This window comes from Ailuropoda melanoleuca, chromosome 12 (assembly GCF_002007445.2).
Source record: "Ailuropoda melanoleuca isolate Jingjing chromosome 12, ASM200744v2, whole genome shotgun sequence".
Classification (NCBI taxonomy): domain Eukaryota; kingdom Metazoa; phylum Chordata; class Mammalia; order Carnivora; family Ursidae; genus Ailuropoda; species Ailuropoda melanoleuca.
In genome coordinates, this window is record NC_048229.1 from 69,723,057 (window position 1) to 69,745,835 (window position 22,779).

At 40.5% G+C, this 22,779-nt stretch overlaps 1 protein-coding gene across 1 annotated transcript in view; it reads right to left on the bottom strand.

Annotated features, from left to right (window-relative positions):
• CFDP1 (craniofacial development protein 1) overlaps positions 1 to 22,779 on the bottom strand; it is a 119,676-nt gene that overhangs the window by 83,834 nt on the left and 13,063 nt on the right. The window contains exon 5 of the mRNA XM_002927717.4: positions 15,155 to 15,274. Within this exon, the coding sequence (XP_002927763.2) occupies positions 15,155 to 15,274 (120 nt within the window). The remainder of the gene's footprint in view (positions 1 to 15,154; positions 15,275 to 22,779) is intronic.

Here is a 22,779-nt window from a genome sequence, read left to right on the forward strand (position 1 = left end):
ACTGAATCTCTGCCAAACTATTCCAGCAGTGGCATGCAGGAAAGATGCAGGAAGAGGGACTAAAGGCTTTAAGTAAACTCAGGAAACGATTACAATAGTCCAAACCTTTAGAAAATATTCCAATGACACAGAGATAGATGCTTAAGACCCAGAAAAAAGGCAAGTGGGAATGCAGATGAAATACAAAGAGAAAGAGGGGAGAGGAGGGAGCAAAAGAATAGGAATGAGTATTTACGGAGATTGTGAAAGTAGAATTAAAAGCACTGAATGGATTGATTGGGCAGTTGGGGAGGCAAGGAAAAGAAAGGGAAATAACTGAACACACCATGAGTGATTGGGGGAACGATGGTGGCACATTTTTTCCTCCAGAGACAGAAAGGCAGCCTGGCCCCACAGATGACCACGCTGGACTGGAAAGAAGCTTTCAATTCTAGTCCAGGCCCTCTCTCCTGGACAAGCTACTTCACATGCTCCATTTCTTCAGCTCTGTAAAACGGGAGGACTCAGAGAAAACCAGTTGAATGTTGGACCAGTGTGGTGTCAAGGAAATTCAGAAAAAAATTCTAGCAAGCAGTAAGAAGTATGTTCCTGGAGCTCAGGAGAAAGGCAGTACTGGAAATGCAGAGCAGAGAATCACCAACATTAAAGAGATGGGTAAAGCTTTAGAGTAGACAAATGGATTATTAAATGCACAAGAGAAGAGGTCTGTGAATCTTGAGAAAACCTTTAACAAATACGGCAAAGGTGGCAGTAGAAAGCTCAGAGGCATACCAGTCTTATCAGGAAGGGGTGGCCTGAGACAGTGTATTATAGGGAGAAAGGCGTTGTGTTTCATTTTCCATTGCCAACCAATTTCGTCAGCAACTGATAAAATATAAGGAAAATAAACGTCTTTATCACAGACTCTCCCTACCATGCCTAAAAAACATCAATGCTTTGCTTTCATCATGGTGTTAACCAAAGTCCTACTTCAAAGGAGTTTAAAATAAAATATAACTCAAATTTCATAAAGACAGATACTTTAAAATCTAACCCTTCACGCAGCTGGAATTCCGCCTGGCAACTTCTTATACAATACTGTCAAATACACAGCTGACCTAAGTTTAAGTTAGCCCAATAGGAAAGCTGGCTTCACCACATCAAGACTGAGAAATTGAGGTCCAGACTGGTCCAACAAAAGCTAAATCGGAATGACTTTCTGAAATGGTATAAAAAACTTGGAATTACTTCACCCACAGTACAACACAGAAACATGGCTGGAAAGCAGACATGGTGCTTGTGGTCACTGTTCTAAAAGAAACGCCTCCTCGGGGCGCCTGGGTGGCACAGCGGTTAAGCGTCTGCCTTCGGCTCAGGGCGTGATCCCGGCGTTATGGGATCGAGCCCCACGTCAGGCTCCTCTGCTGTGAGCCTGCTTCTTCCTCTCCCACTCCCCCTGCTTGTGTTCCCTCTCTGCTGGCTGTCTCTATCTCTGTAGAATAAATAAATAAATAAAATCTTTAAAAAATAAAAAATAAAAAATAAAAGAAACGCCTCCTCAAATCTTTTTTTAAAGCTCGCTACATTAGACAAGAGACCAAGATCAAGAGTGCTCTGCACATGGTTATCCTTGGATCTGATTCTCATTTCTGGTCCCAACAAGTCACACTTCCTCTGACTGTAGAGATGGTTTCTCCCTCTTATAGCTCACCATCTATCTCACAAGCAACTGGGCTAAAAGATCCCAGTTTAAAGCAGAAGCAAACACATGGGTTTTTCCTGTCCATTCTCACACCAGCAGCTACTGAAACTGTACCACATTTCAAATTCAAGAAGATGCTAATAATCAAAAGGCTGTGACTTTTTTATTGTCTAATGCACCCAGAATTACTAGATCTAAAGATTAATGCTTGTTCAGAAACTTCCACTTTCTCAGTGATACAGAAATATTAGCCTAGTTAAGAAGTTTTAAGTGATTTCAGCTTAAACTTATCATAGGGTTCCCTTGGGTAACAGTTTTGGCAAGAATCCAGGGCTAAACAACTGAATATAGTAAGTGCTAGACTTCAGATCAGACTGATTTTCAACCCCTGACCAAAATAATTAGAACACAGCTGCTCGGCCTCTCCCATAAGAAAAATTCCCTGATCCAAATTAAAATATTTACCTAGTATGAATCTTTCTGTGTAATCATAATCTTCCATGAAATGGCAGCAAGATGCCTATATCAAAACCTGATCAGAAAACTTGAATCACTGATTGCTATGCTTAGGAGAAGTAACATTCTTCACTGACTTTAAACATTCACTTAACTTCCAACATTAAGAACCTAAAAAAGAAACAGCACAGAGCACTTCAATGGACCTATAAAATATAATTCCTAAATTGGCTCACAATTTCTCTCAGTGTTTATAAAACTCAGATTTTTACCTGAACTCTCAGATGACTGAGAATAAGCCAAAAAGGTTTTCAGAGAGGAAACACAAATGAAATCAGCAGGTTATGAAAATCCAGTTAATGTCACAGCTATGGAGAAAACGCTGCCAGACAGGAGCAATGGTGTGCGGAAAGGGCCCTCTCACTTAACACCAGACACACTCCAAATTGGAATTGCCTATTCGGCAGCATCTGTTAGGATTTAAGGAGCATATATCTGATGACCCAGCAATGCCATTTCTAAGAATCTGTTCCCCAGAAATAACAGTGTAAGAACATAAAAATGCATGCGCAAGGATCATTACAGAATTATTCATAACTGCAAAATTTGGAAACTAAATGCTCATCAGTAAGGGAATGGTTACTCAAACTGTAGAATATTTATACAATGGAGTACAATGTAGGCATAAAAAATATATACAGGTTTATACTGAACCTATACTGAAACCTATACTGAAACCTATACTGAAAAGATGCCCACAATAGACTGTTAAGTAAAAATACACATTGCAGGCTCACGAGTCCATTTTTGTTTTAATGGGTTTGAACTGCAGAGGTTCACTTATATGTGTTTTTGTTGTTGTTTTGTTTTGTTTTTAAGTAGGTTCCATGCCCAGAGTGAAGCCCGGTGTGGGGCCTGAACTCACAACCTTGAGATCAAGAGCTGCAATCAAGAGTCAGATGCTTAACCGACTGAGCAACCCAGGCACCCCATACTAGGTTTGGTTTTGTTTTGTTTTTACAGTACAGTACTATAAATGCATTTTCTTTCTCTTATGATTTTCTTGTCTCTAGCTTATTTTATTGTAAGAATGTAGTATCTAATACATGTAACATTTAAAATATGTGTTAAACCACTGTTTATGTTATCAGTAAGGCTTCTGGTCAATAACAGGCTATTAGTGGTTAAGTTTCTGGGGAGTCAAAAGTTATACACAGATTTTTGACTGCTTGGGGAGAGGGGATCAGCAACCATAAACACCATGTTGTTTAAAGGTCAACTGTAGGGGCGCCTGGGTGGCACAGCGGTTAGGCGTCTGCCTTCGGCTCAGGGCGTGATCCTGGCGTTATGGGATCGAGCCCCACATCAGGCTCCTCTGCTATGAGCCTGCTTCTTCCTCTCCCACTCCCCCTGCTTGTGTTCCCTCTCTCGCTGGCTGTCTCTATCTCTGTCAAATAAATAAATAAAATCTTTTAAAAAATAAATAAAATAAAGGTCAACTGTATTAGCCTCTGGGGTTGGGAATGAAGAACAGGCAGGTGGCAAGGAAATTTCACTGTTCTTTTCTGAAAAAATTTAAGTGGTGGAACTATGGGTCATATTTACTTTCTTATTTGTAATAAAAAAGCAAACAACAATGAAAGCTTTTGCATCTCCAAGAAAAAAATGAGAAAAGAAAAACCATCTTTCACTTTCTAAGCACAACAGTAGAGCTGAAAACAAATTTTAATTAAAGAAAAATGTATAAACAGTATAGCACACAGAAATCTCATGCCAAGAGACTAATCTAATCAGGCAAAGAAAAATGTATAGCGCTCATATACCAAACGTAGGAAAGCTCCAAGTTCCTCGTATCCTGCCAAAGAAATATCTCTTTGGGGGATTCTGCCCTCTAGCGTACAATGAAAGAAGCTAAAGCACATCAAACAACTCAACAAATCAGCATGTTATTAGTTAACCAAAATAGCTTCACTTCATTCCTAGAGCATCACAATTCTCTCCTTAAAGGAAGGTTCCACAACCTTGTTTCCAAGTCAATTTCCTAGGATCACACTAAGTAAACTCTGTGAACGTCATAATTTCAGCTATCTTTCTATTCTTCCCTACAGTCCCAGCAAAGCACCCAAAGCACTTTCCTGACTCGAATTTCACACCAAGAGAAATCTGGCACCACCAAGGGTAGAGTATTATAGCAAAATAAAGTTTTAAAAGTTTATAACACATACAGCCACCCAGCTCTTAAACTCATAGATTTTTGAAACTTGTTCAAACTATAACTCAATGATAAGAGCAAAAGAAGAAGGCTGTTCTGTGTAATTAAGTTCAAATCCCCTAAGGATTTTCTAAGAACACTAGAATTTGTTCCACTCTGGGCAACCTTGAAAACCACTAGGGACACTTCCTAGGTTTATAGTATTTGTTGTGGGTATTCAATCCAAACTGACAGAGGTTACCCCATCCTGGTGACCACAAATGAAAAATGTTCTTGCTCTGAAAGCTTTTCTATGCTTGAGATCTCATTTAGATGCTCACATTGGCTGGCACTTCACTACTTGACCCAAATGGTCAAATTTTCTACCACCCTCCCCCAACCAAAAAATAATAATATATATATAAATAATATATATTAGATATATATATATTACTAGTCTCTCCATTTGTAATTATTCTGGTTCCTAGCTTAGCCTGGAACAATCTCTTCAAATCAAGAATGTGAATGAGATAAACTTTAATAAGTTCAAAATATTTCAACTATCCATGGGGAAATCTTTAGAGAATTAATTTTAATTTCAAACTCATTTACTCTGTACCTGCAATACTTACAGAGGTATATTTAAAAAGCAAGTTAAGAATAAGTTAAAACTGGGGGGCCTGGGTGGCTCAGTCGGTTAAGCGCCTGCCTTCAGCTCAGGTCATGATCCCAGGTCCTGGGATCAAGCCCCGCATCGGACTCCCTGCTCAGTGGGGAGCCTGCTTCTCCCTCTCCCACTCCTCCGCTGGTGTTCCCTCTCTCGTTATGTCTCTCTCTGTCAAATAAATAAAATCTTTTTTTTAATTTTTTAATAATATTTTTTATTATATTATGTTAGTCACCATACAGTACATCCCTAGTTTTTGATGTAAATAAATAAAATCTTTTAAAAAAAAAGTTACACCTGAATGAAGCTGAACATTTAACATCCACTAAGAACATTAAGGTGAAAGTCCAGTACAGAGTTTACAAAACACATCATACTGGAGCTGACAAGTAGAATAATGGCAGGACCACCAACAGTGCCAGAACCAATCATTTCCATTGTCATAGTAGGTCCTTGAAAAATCATCTTGGGGCACCTGGGTGGCGCAGTCAGTTAAGCATCAGACTTGGTTTTGGCTCAAGTCATGATCTCAGGGTCCTGAGATCAAGCCCCGTGTTGGGCTCTGCACTTAGCAGAGAGTCTGCTTGAGATTCTCTCCCTCCCCCACTGTCCCTCCCGCTCATGCTTGCTCGCTCTCTCTCAATAAAGAAACCTTAAAAAAAAAAAAAAAGGTAATACCTTCTTAAAAGCTATTTCTAGCCAGTCCTACCCTGGAACAAATGACTGCCAGAAGAAACACACTAAACCCAACTGGGCAAGGATTATCTCCTACCTGGCTCTCCTGGCAACACCCTCATACAAGCTGCCTACAACGTAGGACTCAGACCTCAGTAGGAGCCAATTACCAGACAGAAGCAGCAGTAACATCACTGCTCTTACCCCCAGCTGACTGATTACATGTTGTGTACAGTTTCATTACTGACTGCTGACAGATTATCAATGTACAAACACACCTGGAACTTATTTTTTAAAATGTGCTACCTCTTCAATTTCGTGAGAGAGTAATGGGGCTGATATCCAGTACAGGAAACCTGGATTAGCTGTGGTTAATGGGGAAAAAGCCTACAAAGGAAAAGGGAGGGAACGTTCATCTCATTTCCCTAAAAAAACAAAAAAATTCAAAATAGCTTTCAAAGAGTTCCTCATCAGTTATAAAGCTAAAGAGATACTTCTTACCCAAAAAGGCCAATTAGGTGGGTAAGAAAGAACGGTTGTAGGACACAGTGGCTGAGAGTTCAGCCTCTGGTCTCAAACAGATCTGGACTGGAATCCTGCCTTCACCATCAACCACAGAATCTCAACCTTAAAGTTAACGGCACCTCGCTGAACCTCAGATTCCTGGTCTGTGAAATGGGTACAAAGTTAGCACCTACCTCTTAAAGTATTTAGTAGATTTTAAAAAATAATACATGTGAAACACTTAGCACTGTGCCTTAAATTTGGTAATCTGTCAACAGGACCTATTTTTCCCTTTGAAAAAGGTAAAGAACACTTAACATGCAGTATGACAAGATGATATGTCTGATATTCAATCTAAAGGACAAACTGGTCCCAAATGAAACTGACCTGGTCACTGAAGGGAAACATGTCATCTCAGTGTTAAAAACACCTGACTACGGGAACCCAGCAGGTAACAGAAGGAGGGAAGCAGCTGAGTTGGGGCCAGGAAAGGGCAAGCCCCATCTACTCTGCTCCAGCTCACCACTGCTCTAAGGAAAGACAGAGGGCGACGGCACAACTTGTCGTTTCTAAAGAAAAGCCAGTAAACCAGACTTTTATGTCAACCCTCCTGATTTTTAAATACTGGCCAAATAAAAACATCTAAGGACAGGCTTGTCCATGAACTTCCAGTTTGTGAAAGCCTGCCCTGGAGTGCAGTCTCAAACCAGAAACTGAAGAAAAGCCCAGTGGTTAAATAACAGAGGGACCCCAGCTCCCTAAAACTGTGCTCTAAGGGGATTTTGGAAAAGAAAATTCTTCTCTGTACAAACTGTCCTAAGCAATGCAGATATTTAGTATGCCTGAACTCCACCCACTAAGTATCAGTGGTCTCAAGTCTTGTGACGACCAAAATATCTCACCACACATTTCTGAACACCTCCTACTGACAGTACCACAACCACTAAGAATAACAAAGTTAAATCCAAAAGTTAGTGGGAAGGTCAAGAACATCTATTTACAAACAGCAGTAAAATAAGAACAGGGCCAGCCCTGAGTCAACTAAACTAAAATCCCAAATTACCATCAAACAGGAAATCTCACTAAGTAGAAAGATAAAAACTGGTTGTGAGAACAAATCAAAAGACTTAAATCTCTCTCCATACTTCTAGAATTAATTAAGATGGACGGAAACTGCCTTATCTTTTTTCTAGCCATTGCTTTAATAGTGTTACTGAACACCATAGTTTTCCACCCCTCTTTTTTCCTACAGCCGGAGCTTACATACAGAACTGTACATGCTTCAGAGAAATCACAGTGGAAAAAAATCTAGGTACCCAAGGCACCCACCCTTTGTAACGTTCCTGGATTTTTCTCTTATGGCTCATTCTATTTTTTTTTTAAAAGATTTTATTTATTTATTCGACAGAGATAGAGACAGCCAGCGAGAGAGGGAACACAAGCAGGGGGAGTGGGAGAGGAAGAAGCAGGCTCACAGTGGAGAAGCCTGATGTGGGGCTCGATCCCATAATGCCGGGATCACGCCCTGAGCCAAAGGCAGACGCTTAACCGCTGTGCCACCCAGGCGCCCCTTATTCTCCTATTTAAGAGCATGTCCCAGTTACCAAACGACCGAGCAATTCCACACCCAGGTACATACCCAAGTGAAATGAAAACACATGTTCACATGAAAACCTGCACCTGAATGTTCACAAACACATCACTGGTAATAGCCAAGAAGTGGAAACAATTCTATGTCTATTGACTAATGAATGAATAAACAAATGTGGTATATTCATACAGTGGAGTACTATTTGGCCATAAAAAGGAATGCAGTACAGAAACATGAATGAATCTTGAAAACATTATGCTAAGTCAAAGAAGCCAGACAGAAAAGGATAAATATTGTATGACGCCAATTACATAAAATGTCCAAAGAGGCAAACCTAGACACAAAAGTTCGATTAGTGGTTGCCTGAGAGTGTGTGAGATAGGTAGCGATGGAGAAGGGCCTCATTTCTTTTTTGGGGTGATGGAAATTATTGTGGTTCATAGCTTTATGAATACACAACGTTGCAAATATGCTAAAAACCAATGAACTGTGTAATTTAAAGTGGTGAATAAATAAAAACAGCTTAATAAAGCTGTTTCTAAAAAGAAAAAAAACATATCCAATTTTAAATCATTAAATCTGGGATACCTGGGTGGCTCAGTCAGTTAAGTGTCTGCCTTTGGCTCAGGTCATGATCCCAGGGCCCTGGGATGGAGTCCCACATCGGGCTCCTTGCTCAGCAGGGAGCCTGCCTCTCTCTGCCTGCTACTCTCCCTGCTTGTGCTCGCTCTCTCTCTCTCTCTCTGACAAATAAATAAAATCTCTAAAAAAAAATTTTTTTAAATCATTAAATTGACCAATACCATTTGCTCTCTTAAAGACTATATGACAGGTCATAACTGCTGGAACACCCACTTTCTTCCAATCATCTTAGTTATTATAATAATTACCAATAAGCCCTTGATCATGATATTTATTCTTAAAACAAGCTGATTTTCCGCTTCTTGGAGTGGCCATTCTCTAGGCATTAAAAGTAACCTCACTGTGTATATCTCTTCACCAGGAATAGGGACACACGCCAACTGACCAGGCATTTCACAAGGGCATCACCAGGAGAAAAAAGTCTGATTTCTGGGGTAGCTTGTCTTTTTTGTTGTTGATCTGAATACATTTACTGTGGATAACATGGAGGTCCCTTCTTCTCTGTTAGTAAAGATACTTGAAATATAATTAGATCTAGTTTTTATTTTTTTTAAGGATTGATTAGGATAGAGATATAAGGAACATAATAATATGTCATATTTACGAAGAGAATATCAGATTTTCTAATGAGTTGTTTTTAAGTTCATCTATTGATTTCTTCTTGGAAACAATGCATTCTCCCATGGAAAAAATGTTTAGGTTTTTTCTGTTTTAAGATTTTATCTATTTATTTGAGAGCGAGAGAGAGCACAAACAGGGGGAGGGGCAGAGGGAGAGAGAAGCAGACTCCCCACTGACCAGGGAGCTCGACGTGGGGCTCAATCTCAGGACCCCAGGATCATGACCTGAGTTGAAGGCAGATGCTTAATTGACTGAGCCACCCAGGCACCCCTGGATCTAGCTTTTAAACGTTCTTCTCAACAAAAAGCAACTCCTTGAAAGGGCTTAAAAAAAGATCAACATAGATCAGAGCTCTGATTGATCATTATAACAAGAGATTCTGATAAAAAATTAGAAACGTTTCCACCTAATATTGCGGCTATGCCTAATTCTTGTTTTAAGTGAAATGTTCAATGCTCTCTATCAGAAGACTGTATATTGAAAAATGTAAAATCTTAAAAGCCAATAAGGTCTTGTTAACTCCTGTCCAAGGAGGGTGAGAGGAATGAGGTTACCTGCTCAGGCACAAAGAATGTTGCACAGATAAAAGGCTTCTAGGGGCCCACTGGTCAAACACACTGAGCACAGACAAAGCACAGCAACAGTTGGGGGCTGGGAGGGGGGAGGGCTCCTGGGTGGCTCAGTTTAAGCATCTGCCTTCAGCTCAGGTCATGATCCCAGGGTCCTGGGATCAAGCCCCGCATCAGGCTCCTCCGCTATGAGCCTGCTTCTCCCTCTCCCACTCCCCTTGCTTGTGTTGTGTCTCTCTTTGTCAAATAAATAAAATCTTTTAAAAAAATTAAAATTAAAAAAAAAAAAAAAAAAAAAAGTCGGGGGCTACTGTCTTTGCAGGTCTTTAGTCTGGGTCTTCTACCTTCAGCAGAACACTGTGGAATTCTGACTTTTCTATCTGGGAAGCAAACATTGCTAACCTGACACCACCCACGACGTTGTGTTGAGACTCAACAATAAGGTCTTTGTTTTTTTCTCTCTCTTCTCTCAGTAGACCAAGAAGACAAGACAAAACCACATGGGAAAAAGATGTTTTTCACTCTTAAGTTTTACTGCTTCAGGTCATTCCCAATCTCTAAGGAGGCAACTAAATAGTAAGCCCTTAGTTTAACAAGTTGATGCCTGCGGCTAAGATTATAAACTTCGCCAAGTTTAATAGTAGCCTACTGCTGGAATAGGTGAGTAATAAATGTGGGGGTGAAAGCTGACCTAGCCAAATACCCGCAAAAGCTGGATTCAAATGGCCACTGGTGCTGGAGTGAGGACTGGGACAGAGGACTGACAGGACAGCAGGAGGGGTGGAGGGCAGGAAATGGATCAATGGATCAATAGATTAGAGCAACAGAACTGCAGGAATTCAGACACATCAAGTGAGTACTGTGCTTTCTACAGCCAAATGGACAGAATGCTTCTTATGGTCTGTGATTCCTGCCTCTAATTAAAATTGGGTGTTTGGTTTACTTCATTCCCAAAGCATAAACTTTGGCTTTTTATAGCCCAAGCAGTGTGCTATTTTAAACATGAAGAGGAAATGCACTTTCAGTTACAAACATTTGCTCCTGTGAATCTGTTCTTATTTGCTAGCAAAGGATGTGGGACAGGATGTTTTACCCTCCTGCTCTGGTTTTCCTGCATTGCTTAAGTCTGTTTAGAGAGAAGGAAAATAAACAAATAAAGTGTTTCTGCTGGACAATTTCTGTAAACTGAACCAACTCCAAAAATGAAAATGAAAAACATCTGTGGAAAAGTATTACAATAAGTTTATTTTAATAAATTGGATTATTCCTATAGATTCTTCCCCCGAAAAGACTTCTTATGCCAGGCACATGCAGCCTGCAGCAGATACTAACATTCGCACTGATAAAATGTGTCCATTTGGACACCGTAGATCAGACGCATTCCTCTTGACCCTGTCTTTTCCCTCAACTGGAGAAGCTGAGATGCATTTCAGAAAAATGATCTTGCCAACATTGAAGGGCACCTTCTGGATTTATTCAGAAATTTTCATGTACAACTCTGAGCACTTTTTTTACTCAGGCAGACATATCCTTAAGATCTGTGACATTCCACCACTGCATTTTAGAAGAAATTGGGATGCCTGGGTGGCTCAGTTGGTTAAGCATCCAACTCTTGGTTTCAGCTCACTCAGATCATGATCTGAGAGTCATGAGATCAAGCTCCGTGTTGGGATCCATGCTAGGATAGAGCCTGCTTAAGATTCTCTCCCTGTCCCCCTCCCAAGCACTCTAAATAAATAAATAAATAAATAAATAAATAAATAAATAAAATCTTTAGACAAAACTGATTTTAACCAAGAAATTGATTTTAATCAAATTTTCTTTGACCCTTTTATAAGGGAGTCAGTGCTCCATCTATCTACTAAAAGGTATTTTACCAGTTGGCCCCTCCAGATTCCATCTGTCCTTCGGCTCTCTGACCCAGATGCGGTCCTGTATGAACAGCCTGAGAAAGACACTCTTCTTCATAAAACTTTAGTCCGGCTCCTTTGAGCCCTCTTCTCAACTAGGCCTCAATCTTGGCCTCCATCCTTGCTGGGCATGCATTTTAGCAATTTAGCCCAATTTTAGCAAGAATCCTCCTAGGTCAGTTTTAAGAGAATCCTCCACTCTTGATATCTGATCACCCTTGATATCTGATTAAGCTCCTCATTCCCCACCCTTGATGTGTAAGCAAGTACTTAGCCTTCCTTCAGCAAGAATCCTATTAAGTCTGTTTAGCAAGACTCTCCCTACCCCTGGTGTCTCTGAGCAATGTTCCATCCTCAGACACCCTTCCGGCTGCCCTAGTTCTGCTCCTTGGCCATAAATCCCCAGCTGTCTGTGCTGTACTGAGAGTTGAGCCCGATCTCTCAACCTTACTGTGATAGTCTTGCCACCTACTGCAATAATCCCAAATAAGTCCTCCTTACCATTTTAGTAAGTGTCAGAATGGAGTGTCCTGGCAAGAGATGGGAGAAGAGGAAGAAGGGGAAATCTGGGTATTCATGTCCCTGGCTTCCCCCTGGAGAGCCCACTGCTCAAGTGAAGTCTCAGCTCCTGTCAGGAAGTCCTCCCTGTCTTCAATGCCAAAACGGTTCCCCTCTTGCCCCTTCAGGTCTAGGGGAGGTAACGCGGCCTCCTATTACTAGCCCCGAGCACATCACAATATTCTATCTCTGTGGTTTTTCATTACTTTGTGAGTTATCAAACTCTCCTCAAAGTACCCTAATTTTGAGGATGCCATCTGTTGCCTGCTGGGTCTCCCTAATACAGATATCATGTCAGCAATTTACCCTTGAGAGCTATTCATTGTTTCTAAGAAAGGAAGGCACAGATTCAGAACGCAGTGAGGCTTCCACGAGTGACTCAGTGACTGAAGCAAGCTGACCTTGTCAAGCTGCCACCTCTCCCTCCTCTAGTTATCTCCATCAGTATAGCAACACAGTGTTTTCTGAAACACACATGGTTTCCAAGTAGAATCTCTAAGGATCAATAGGGGATTATTTCAAGAAATACCCAAGGAGGCTAGAAGTAAAAATTGTGCTAGCTGAAATGAGCTATGCTTGAACCCTAAGGTACAAGAAACTTTGCCTTTATTTCTATCTGGTACTTAATCCAGAGTTAATTTTTACAGTAAGACTTTGAATAGATGTAAGAGACACTGTGTAATAATACCACATATATGCCTGGTAACCCAAGTAAAACCTGCAGAAGACGATTTGTCAAATTCAGATTGTAGTAGATTACGAAATCAATTCAGTGGCCCATGACCTTTTTTTAAATGACACATACTACACACAATCATGTAAAACAGAAAATCAGAAGTCATCATACGTACCAAAGGTAAATATTTCACCAAATTTTATTTCACTTTTTTACATTCCTCTATGGGAGTACTAGGGCATACTATAAAATGCATTCCTTACTGTGAGTCAATCAAGTCTGAAAGCTACTGACCTGAAGAGAATCCCTTTCAAACAATTTAACAATTATAAGGCTAAAAACATGCTGCTTCAGCCTACAACCTCATATTTTTTTTTATCTCAACCCTCACTAAAAATGGGTTATTTTGTCACTCAGTATAAAAATTTTATCAAATACTACTTACCATATAGTATAGCATGCTATTTTTTAAAAAGATTTTATTTATTTATTTATTTATTTATTTATTTATTTATTTGACACAGACAGAGAGCGTGCACACAAGCAGGCAGAGTGTTAGGCAGGCAGAGGGAGAAGCAGGCTCCCCGCTAAGCAGAGAGCCCAACATGGCGCTCGATCCCAGGACGCTGAGCCACCCAGGCACCCCTAGTATGCTATTGTTTTTATTCTATTTTATTTCTTTTCTTTATTAATTTTTAAAGATTTTATTTATTTGAGAGAGAGAGAGAGAGAGAGAATGAGCATGGGCAGAGGGAGAGAGAGAGAAAAGCAGACACCCCACTGAGCATGGAGCCCAACGCAGAGCTCAATCCCAGGCCCTGGAGATCATGACCGAGCTGAAGGCACACACTTAACTGGCTGAGAAACCCAGGCACCCCCATTTTATTTCTTTTAAATGATGATTATAAACCACAGCTTGAAACTACTGGCCCAAAATATGAACAGGGCCAGTGCAGAGAGCCCTGTTCACATTACTCTGTTCCTCCCACGGCTGTCCTCTTCGGTGTTTACATCGTTTCCCCTGTGGTAGCAAGATCTCAAATCCTTTTCCTTCTTATGTCTCTATATAACTGCTCCGTGACTTCTGCCACCTGCTCACTCCGGTGGGAGCGAAAGCCTTGGGGTAAGGAGTAATGAAGAGTATGCGGCAGATGTGGACATGGCCCGGCCTTATCTTGCACTCACCAGCACGGCACACGCCCGAGTGTGGCCTCTTACCGCAAGCACCTGCGGCTCACAGCCTGAGGACTGAGGGCATATGGGAGCGGTCCTGAGCCAGTGACAGATGGGAACTGGAGGAGAACTATTCCAGTGTCCTTGCCCTCACCATGTTCTTCACCACCTCTCTGAGATACCTAGCAGAACCGAGTGAGCACCAGCCGCCACTGGCAGTACACTGCCAGAATCCACTTCCTACCTGGGCTTCCTTCCCAGCCTTTTCCACTTCCCTGCTGGGGCTTCCTGGAATCACCCTCCACACTAATGACTTGAACGCAAATCTCTGTCTCAGGGTTGCTTCTGGGTAAACACAACCTAGATGAGCACACAAACTTACACAGCCTTGTTTGGAGCCAGGGCTACAAAGATGAGAAAGGCCTGCTCATAATCTGATAGGAAAACCAATGATTTATTTTTATTTTTTCATGTAAAAAGCAAAACAGAATTTTACTGTTCGTAGCAACAAGAGGGAAGGAAGAAGTGACAAGCTATGTGAGTGAAGGGTCAGAGAAGCGCCTGGAGGTGACCTGTTCCACCCCAAACTGTCTAGGACGCAGCCCTCCCCACAGGAGTCAGCGGCTGATGGGTGCTGCTGACGGGCCGTGGTCCATGTTCACGTCCTGGCAGGCTAGCGCCCTGGCTTCTCATATTTACTGTGATGCTTTACATCACAGGTTATAAAGGACGGAATTTTTATTTTCCCCAAAGGAAAGAAAACTAGTCTTCAGCTAAAAATAACTCAAATAATATGGAAAATACGAAGAGAGAAAATTATTAAGTTCCCAAGCAATGTGTTAATAGAATTACTTGTGAATCAGCTCTAACCTTCCAATGCTCCTTTGAGGTCCTTGGGGGATGGGACTGAGTGCTCAACCTAATCTCCACTCTAAGTTCTAATAAACTGTTGACATTTTCAATCAAAAATTATTTTTAAATGTAAAATCTCCTACACACTCGGCTCTATGGTCAACATTGTACATCAGCACTTTCTTTAGGCTGGAACCAAATAAGAAAGCTAAGGCTCCTTTTTCTTTGCACCTTCCATTTTGGTTAATATTTCAGCAAAGGCAAAGCAGCAGCATAATTCCTGCTCTCAGAAAACAAGTCACACCAGCTACAGCGAAGTAGGTGCTTGTACTGAAAACAGCTTCTCCAGTGTGCCAGGCATACCTGAGCCTGAGACCAGAACACTCACCCAGAGCCAGCAGGCAGCGACGGCAGAGCGGCAGGGACAGCAGCCTGTGGCTTTTCCTTCTCGTTTTGCTTGAAGAAAGATTTGGCTTCTTTAGATGTAGCATCCACTTCCTTAGTCACCCTGTGCCAAGGAGGGAAACGTCAAATTTGTAAGAAGAACAAAAAGAGAGAAATAAAATCTAAGAAAAGGGAGTAAGTGACAACAAGGAAAACACCCAATGGGCTTCCAGTGAGTTCTGGCTGCTGGGGTTTCTGATTCAGGTCTACTACCACAGCTCTGAATCAAGGCATCTTCCCTTACCAAAGGAACAACAGCGTATGTACCTGATCTCCCTAAAAGCACCTCCATTACTTGTGTCAGCTTGCCACACACACCAGTGGGTCACTGCTGAATCACAGCCCGTGGGCTGCCGGTGGCAAGGCTGAGAAGGCTCTCCTACCGCACCTCACACATAGATGAGGACTCCCAGTTAAAGGTCTGGGGAGGAATGGGGAGATCGAATATTTGGGAGAAAAACACTAACATTATTTCAAGAAGAAGAGCAACAGTAAAAACAACTGGAAATATTTTACAGAATGCTCCTGGTTCACAGCTAAAATAACCCAAAGATGAAACAAAATGCCTTCAAACTGGCTAAACAACACTCATTTGGGAGTGGAAAAAAAACTACAGGATTGAGAATCTCCGATTTCAAATCTGGAAAAATGGTCCTCAATAAAACTGAGTCCTAAAGGATCAAATAAGGTTACTTAGAGTGTCTGAGATTTCAGCTAAAGAGAGGACAAGTGTTTAATGCCGGCTTAGTCTTGCCAAGTCAACAAAAACATAGAGGAATTTTGTTTAAATTCCAATCTATCTGTAGGAGGGTGCAAGATTAAGGTCATTGTACTGTGAGCGTTTGGCCAGGTCCTCCCAAATAAACTGGGCAAGAACAATGACAGGTAAATCGGATAAATTCCACCTTTGCAGGGATGTAAGCCTCTGTCTCTTTTCTCCTTCCAACCAGGCTTCTGGGGAGCGGAAGCAAGTTTTCTTATTGAAAGCCATCTCACTCCTGCACTGTGTCACCTACTCAGGGGGCACAGAATAAGAGTTTGCGAGTTCTGTATTGAGAATCTTCACTAGGAAACACTGGCAAGTTAATCTTGAGGGGTGACTTAAAACAACACCACATTCTGTTACTCCCCTGTCCATGGTCTTGGAATGGTTGGTATTACTCAGAGGATCAAATGGAAATTGTGGAACCTCTAAAACCTGGTCCTACTCTTCACTAGGCTTAACTTGTGTGTCTCTCCACTCTCCCCAATGAACTTCTGAGTAATGAGAGCCAAGAGAAAAAGCTAAGAGGGAGAATTTATACCACAGATTAGACCATCACTCAGCAAATATACATTCCTTGTCTAATCCACTGATGCTGAGCTTGGGTGCATGCTTCAATGGTCAAGGAGATGTTAGCTCGTCTGACAGGAAAAGCAGCTTCAAGGTTGGTGCTGTTTCACTTGCCCCTTGAGTTCCACCCCTTTGCCCTGTAAGAAGAATACGCCTCAAGTACCAGCTAGTCCCAGATGGCTGAAGGACACACACAGATCTGAATCCAGCAAGCAGCTTGGAGCCCAACCCAGACTGGCTGAACCCCAGCCACCCGGAAACACATGGGCAACAAATGCTTACTGCTGTATACCACTGAGGTTTGGAATGGCTTGTCACATAGCATTTCTGTAGCAACGGCTGACACATCCATGTTTCATGAACAAAAAATCAGAAATCTAAGTTACTTTGCCAAGACTATGCAGAGATTTAGTAGCAATGCTAGAGAGAACCCTGTAGTAAGACTCTATTTCCAAAGACGGTTGCCACAACCCATTCTACATGCTCTTCCAAAACCTGACATCATCCCAGTGAGAGGGGAGGTATATGTCATCACCCACCACTCCCTGCCCCGCTTAAAACCGGGTGGGCCTTTGTGGCTGCCAATCCCCAGAGTTTAGTGGGAGTGGCACTACATGACTTCTGAGGCCAGTGATAAAAGGTGACGGAGCTCTCTCCTGCTGCTCCCTCAAGAATGCAACTGTGAAACGTCAAGTTACCATACACGAAGCCTGGCTACTCTGGATCCACCGTGCTACGCAGAACACCGGGGAAGACCACAGGGAGAGATGCCTGAGGAGCCTGTTCCAGTCCAGGCCTGAGACATGGGAGCAAGGAAGCCTTTGAGATGGCTCCACATCCAGCCGCTAACTCCAACTGCATGAGAGACCCTGAGCAAGAGCTGCTGGAGCCCAGCTACCCTCCACAACTATGGGAATGACAAGAACACGATTGTTTTAAGCCAGTCAACTTTGGAGTAATTCCTTACACTGCTATACAGACGACCAAAATAAACCCACATCCAAACCTAAAGCTTAATGCAGAGTCCCAGGGTACTGGACTAGAAAGAGGTGCTTTCAATCTCCTTGCCCTGGGTAGAATCTGGGGCAGATCTTAGATGGCTCATGAAAAACAAGTGGACACTTGTACTTAGAAATGACAGTCTGAACACAGGCTTTATTCTACACTCCCTACCAAAACCCTACTAAATAGTGGTAAATAAATTTACAAAGGCAAAACTACATAAGGATATGGAGAAGAGATATAACAGAGAAAAGATGCCAATCCAGTTTTATGAAGGTAGAAAGTAAACAGACAAGCAGAAATTGGCTTTAGTTTTTGTCTTCTCTGATCTAAGCCTCTGGACGTAAAGAATGGCCAATAACAAGCCAATCTATACTACGGTATTCTACAAAGGCTCAGTAAATTGAGATACCAGGAACCTCTGAAGGGAGAGGACAGGAGTAGGGCTAGAATCAGTTTATCTCAGGAGCAGCTAGGTCCAGATCCCCTTCTCCAACCTCATACCATAGGCTACTGTCCCCCACCCAACCCACCAAAACCCATTACTCCTTGGAGAAATAAAAACCACAGAAGTTCCAAACTCAAAGGGCAGGGCTGAAGTTTCATTCTGAAAACAAGGTAATTAAACGACAGTCTATTTATTCGCTCTTCCTTTTCCACAACAACCTGGAAAGCTATGTGTTCCAGATGGCTGAGTTAGTTACAAGATGGAGTGCTGCCCAACCTGTGTAGGACTTTGCATCAATAAGAAATAAATATGGAGAGCTGACCCTTGAACAACGCGGGGGTTAGGGGCACCGACTCCCCACACAGCTGAAAATCCGCATATAAGTTTTGACTTCCCAAAAACTTAACTACTAACAGCCTTTAGCGCACCAACTCCCTACACGGTTGAAAACCCACATGTAAGTTTTGACTTCCCCAAAACTTAACTACTAACAGCCTACTATTGACAGAAAACCTTACCGATAACATAAACAAATGATTTAACGCATATTTTGCATATGTATTATACACTATTCTTACAGTAAAGGTAAAAAAAATGTGAGAAAATCATACAAGAGAAAACACATTTACAGTACGGCAAAAAAATCCACATATAAGTGGACCCATTCAGTTCAAACCCATGTTGTTCAAGGGTCAACTATACTGTGTTATGCTACTGAGTTTCTGGATTTGTTACCACAGCATGGCCTACCATAACTTTACTATTACATCTATTTAATAGGAATTTCAGAAAAAGAGAAAATATGGAAGAGGTTGTCCACAAAAAATTCCCTAGAAGGATGACTTTTCACAAGAAGAGCCACAGAGTACCTGATGTGGCAAGTTTTAAGATCCACCGAAATATCACTGTAAAATGTCAGAATGTTTGTGATAAAAGATGAAGATGAAGTGGTTCAAGGTATAGGGAAAGTTAAAGAAGGCTTTATGCAAGGCACGTTTTGTTTACCTGTTTTACCACAGGACTGACAAAGCTCCTGTAGCAGCCACCTAATGCAATTTGGTAAACATTTTCTGAAAAGCACCCTACATCCAGGCACTGTGTTAGATGTGGAACTTACAAATAAAAATATATGCATGGTCTCTGCCCTTCTGGGGACAGCTAACCATGTCCATCAGGACAGCTAACCATGAAATAAGTTATGACAACACATAATATACAGTAAGTACCACAAAGCAAGCATGAAATGAGTATAGCCTACAGGAGTATCTCTGTTAACTTATTAACGCCAAAGTCCTATCCACAGTCACAAAAAATGACATCCATAAACTGTTGTTTCTCTCGGAGACTTTGGGAATCAATACAAAGCAACATAAGCAGACTTTTACTCTTCATTAATAGTATGTCTGGAAGAACTCCATTTTTAACAAGCAATAAGAAGAGATTCAGCTCTCAAAATATCTTCAAGGAGGAGAACAGTTCAATATAGACCAATTCTAATATATAAGAGGGAACCCTGATTGGAAAGGCCCACTATTAGCAATAGTCAATTCAAGTGTTATCAGCAGAAATGTCATTTTAACTTCATTTCACTTACTTAGAACTTCCTGAAAAGTCTTTATTTAGGCAAAAACTTTCCATGACTGGCTTTTTCCAAAAGGTGAATCACTCAGGAAAGTCTGAGCTAACTGGCTCAGCTGGTTATGTGATACAGAGGGTAAAAAATACTATTTTTCTTCATTCCCGAAGGTTAACAAGCTACACATTTTTCAAGGGGGAACAAAACAAAACAAAAAGATAAAAATCCAAAGCTTAACAATTAAAACATAATTAGAAAAAACTAAAAGACTAACTTTGTGCTAACACTACCTTATGCTTATACTTACAAATTCTTCCCAGTCATCACTAGCTCTTTCTCACATTTCTTAAAGATGTAGTAATGCTCTTAACTTGATACAAAGGAAAAAAGAAACAGCAGAATAATGACATCAAGAGATTAAAAGATATACTCAAATCCATGTATCAAGTTTGCATCTGGCTGTCAATTAAAACAGGCCTCCCAAGTTCCTATGTGAGGGTTCCTAATAACACCTAAATTTTAAGTATAAGCAATTTAAGTTAAAAAAAAAAATTCTGCCAACATGCCAATCAACAGGGTTTTATTTTCTTTAGGAGGAAGGAGTTCTAGAGAACATTTGCTTACCATGTTATTTATCTCAGTAATGAACGTTTTTATAAGTAATAAGCTTGTATTTCTTTTGAATAGAAAATATATATGTGTGAGAATGTGTATAAAGGTGCTTCCCTAAGCATATTTCTTTGTTTTTTTTTAATAGACACGGTGCTGCCCCCTTATGACAAATGACGGAAATAGCAGGCTCCCAAATACCCATCCAGTACTTAAAATTACCATCCATTTGCTTTATAAAATGAAATAGGAAATTTGTGTCATTAATATAAATATTAATACATCCACAAAATTTATCTGATCAGGAAATCTGATGATTTCTCATAACAGTTATTCACCAGCTTTTCTTACTCTGTCAGGCCGATGGTAACATTATAATAGATCTTTCTTGGATATCCTATATGACACATGGGAAGTAATACAAGCCAAGAAAGATTTCTAAAAACTTTTAAATATATATTCCTAATGGCATATCACACACTTTCTGCATTATTTTGTGGGATTTCCAAACTATTAAAGGCTTTCTGTCAGTGTTCTGCTACCCTCTACTGGACAACTCAATAGTTCCCGTGTGATTTCTGGCAGCAAAATAGCTACTAATCCCCATCATCAAGAATTACCTAATGGATCCCCAAAATGACTGATTATCAAGGAAATGGGTGTCTTTACAATGGAGAACTCTGACAGGTATTGCCTAAGTGGTCTAACTTATCACCACCAATACTGAGTGTTATTGATGTGATGTACTGGGGAAGATAAAACATCACCAACATAGCATATTTGTCTAGGTGACTAATCTGAAGTTAATCATGAGGAAACTGCAAAATTCCAAACTGAGGACCATCCTACAAAACAAATGACTCTAAAAAACATATACCTGACCCTTGAAAAAGCAGCAGTTAGGGGCGCTGCCACCCATGCACCCCACAGTCGAAAATCCACGTGTAACTTTGACTCTACCAAAACTTAACTACTAATAGCCTACTGTTACCGATAACATAGATAGTCAATTAACACATGTACTACATGCTATGTTCTCATAATAAAGTGAGCTATGTAAAAGAAAATGTGATTAAGAAAGTTATAAGAAAAATACATTTTTTCAATACAGTACTGTATCGAAAAAAATCTACGTATAAGTGGACTTGTGCAGTTCAAACGGGTGTTGGTCAAGGGTTAACTGTTTATGTCAGTGTCATGAAAGGCTTTAAAAAAGGAATTTAACAAGAAAAGACTAAAAAGACTAAATGCAGAGTGTAACCTTGCATTGGATGTTGGACTGAACAAGAAATACAGCTATACAAGGAATATTATGGGATAACTGTTTAAAAATTTAAGTGGAATCATCTAAAGCTACTTAAAATATGGGCTACAAAACTGTTATTGGTCCAAAACAAGATGGGTACAGAAAATGTAAGTAAGTATTCAGAAGTTTGTTTAGCAATCTGACAATGTCACAATAGTCAAGACATGATAGGTGGACTCACTGTATTAACCAGAATATAGACCAATTCAGGTACTATGATAAAATGTAAGCATTTATTTTTATAAATTATTTTTATAATCATTTTAATTGTTAACTAAGTGTGACTTTTTAAATTCATATTAACTGTTAACCAAGTGTGACTTTTTAAAATTTATAGTTTAAATTTAAGTTAAGAAAGTAAAATTGGTATTATTTTCTTAAACCTAATTTACAGATGGCAAAACGAGCCTCACTGTATATTTCTGTAAAGAAAGCACATCTTTTTCTGAATGAGGCAGTAGTAGCAAACCACATGATAATGGAAGTGATTCCAAAGAAGCAAAGGCCAACTGAGGTCAAATTGCTTTTACTTCATGAGCCACGGAGTTTGGTTGTTGATCATGCAGCTAAAATCATAGTGAGTTAACAAGTTCCTTACAAATGTTTTGGCTAATGAAGTAACGAATTCATCAAAACTTCAGTGGCATTTATGTATAAAACATAAAGAAATTCAAAATCAAAAGAATTCTTTGAAGGAAAGCGTACTGATCTAAAAAGCCCAATAGAAAGAGAAACAAAATTCCATACATTAACATTAGTGCATTGCAGTCTTCTGAGAAAGAAGCACTTTTGGTTGCTAACTAAAGAGTAAACCACTGCCAAGGTATTAGTAAAAGACTGTATCAAAGATGTCTGCTTGGAAAGCTTGGTGAACCTGTGACAAAGAAGGTGATTCAAGTCAACGTTCCAGTGACAACATAGTTTGAAGTCCCCAGAATCTGGCTTATGATAGTGAGAACCATAATCAAATTAGCAAAATGTTTTCTAAATGCAATTTGAAGAACACCAGATTATTACTAACATAAAAACTATCATGATATATGTGTGATTTATTTATTTAAAGATTTATTTATTTATTTGACAGAGAGAGAGAGAGAGCCAGAGAGAGAGGGAACACAAGCAGGGGGAGTGGGAGAGGAAGAAGCAGTCTCCCAGTGGAGGAGCCCGATGCGGGGCTCAGTTCCATAATGCTGGGATCACGCCTGAGCCGAAGGCAGACACTTAACGACTGAGCCACCCAGGCGCCCCTATATGTGTGATTAAAACATGACAGTGATACGAAGGATTCTTTTATC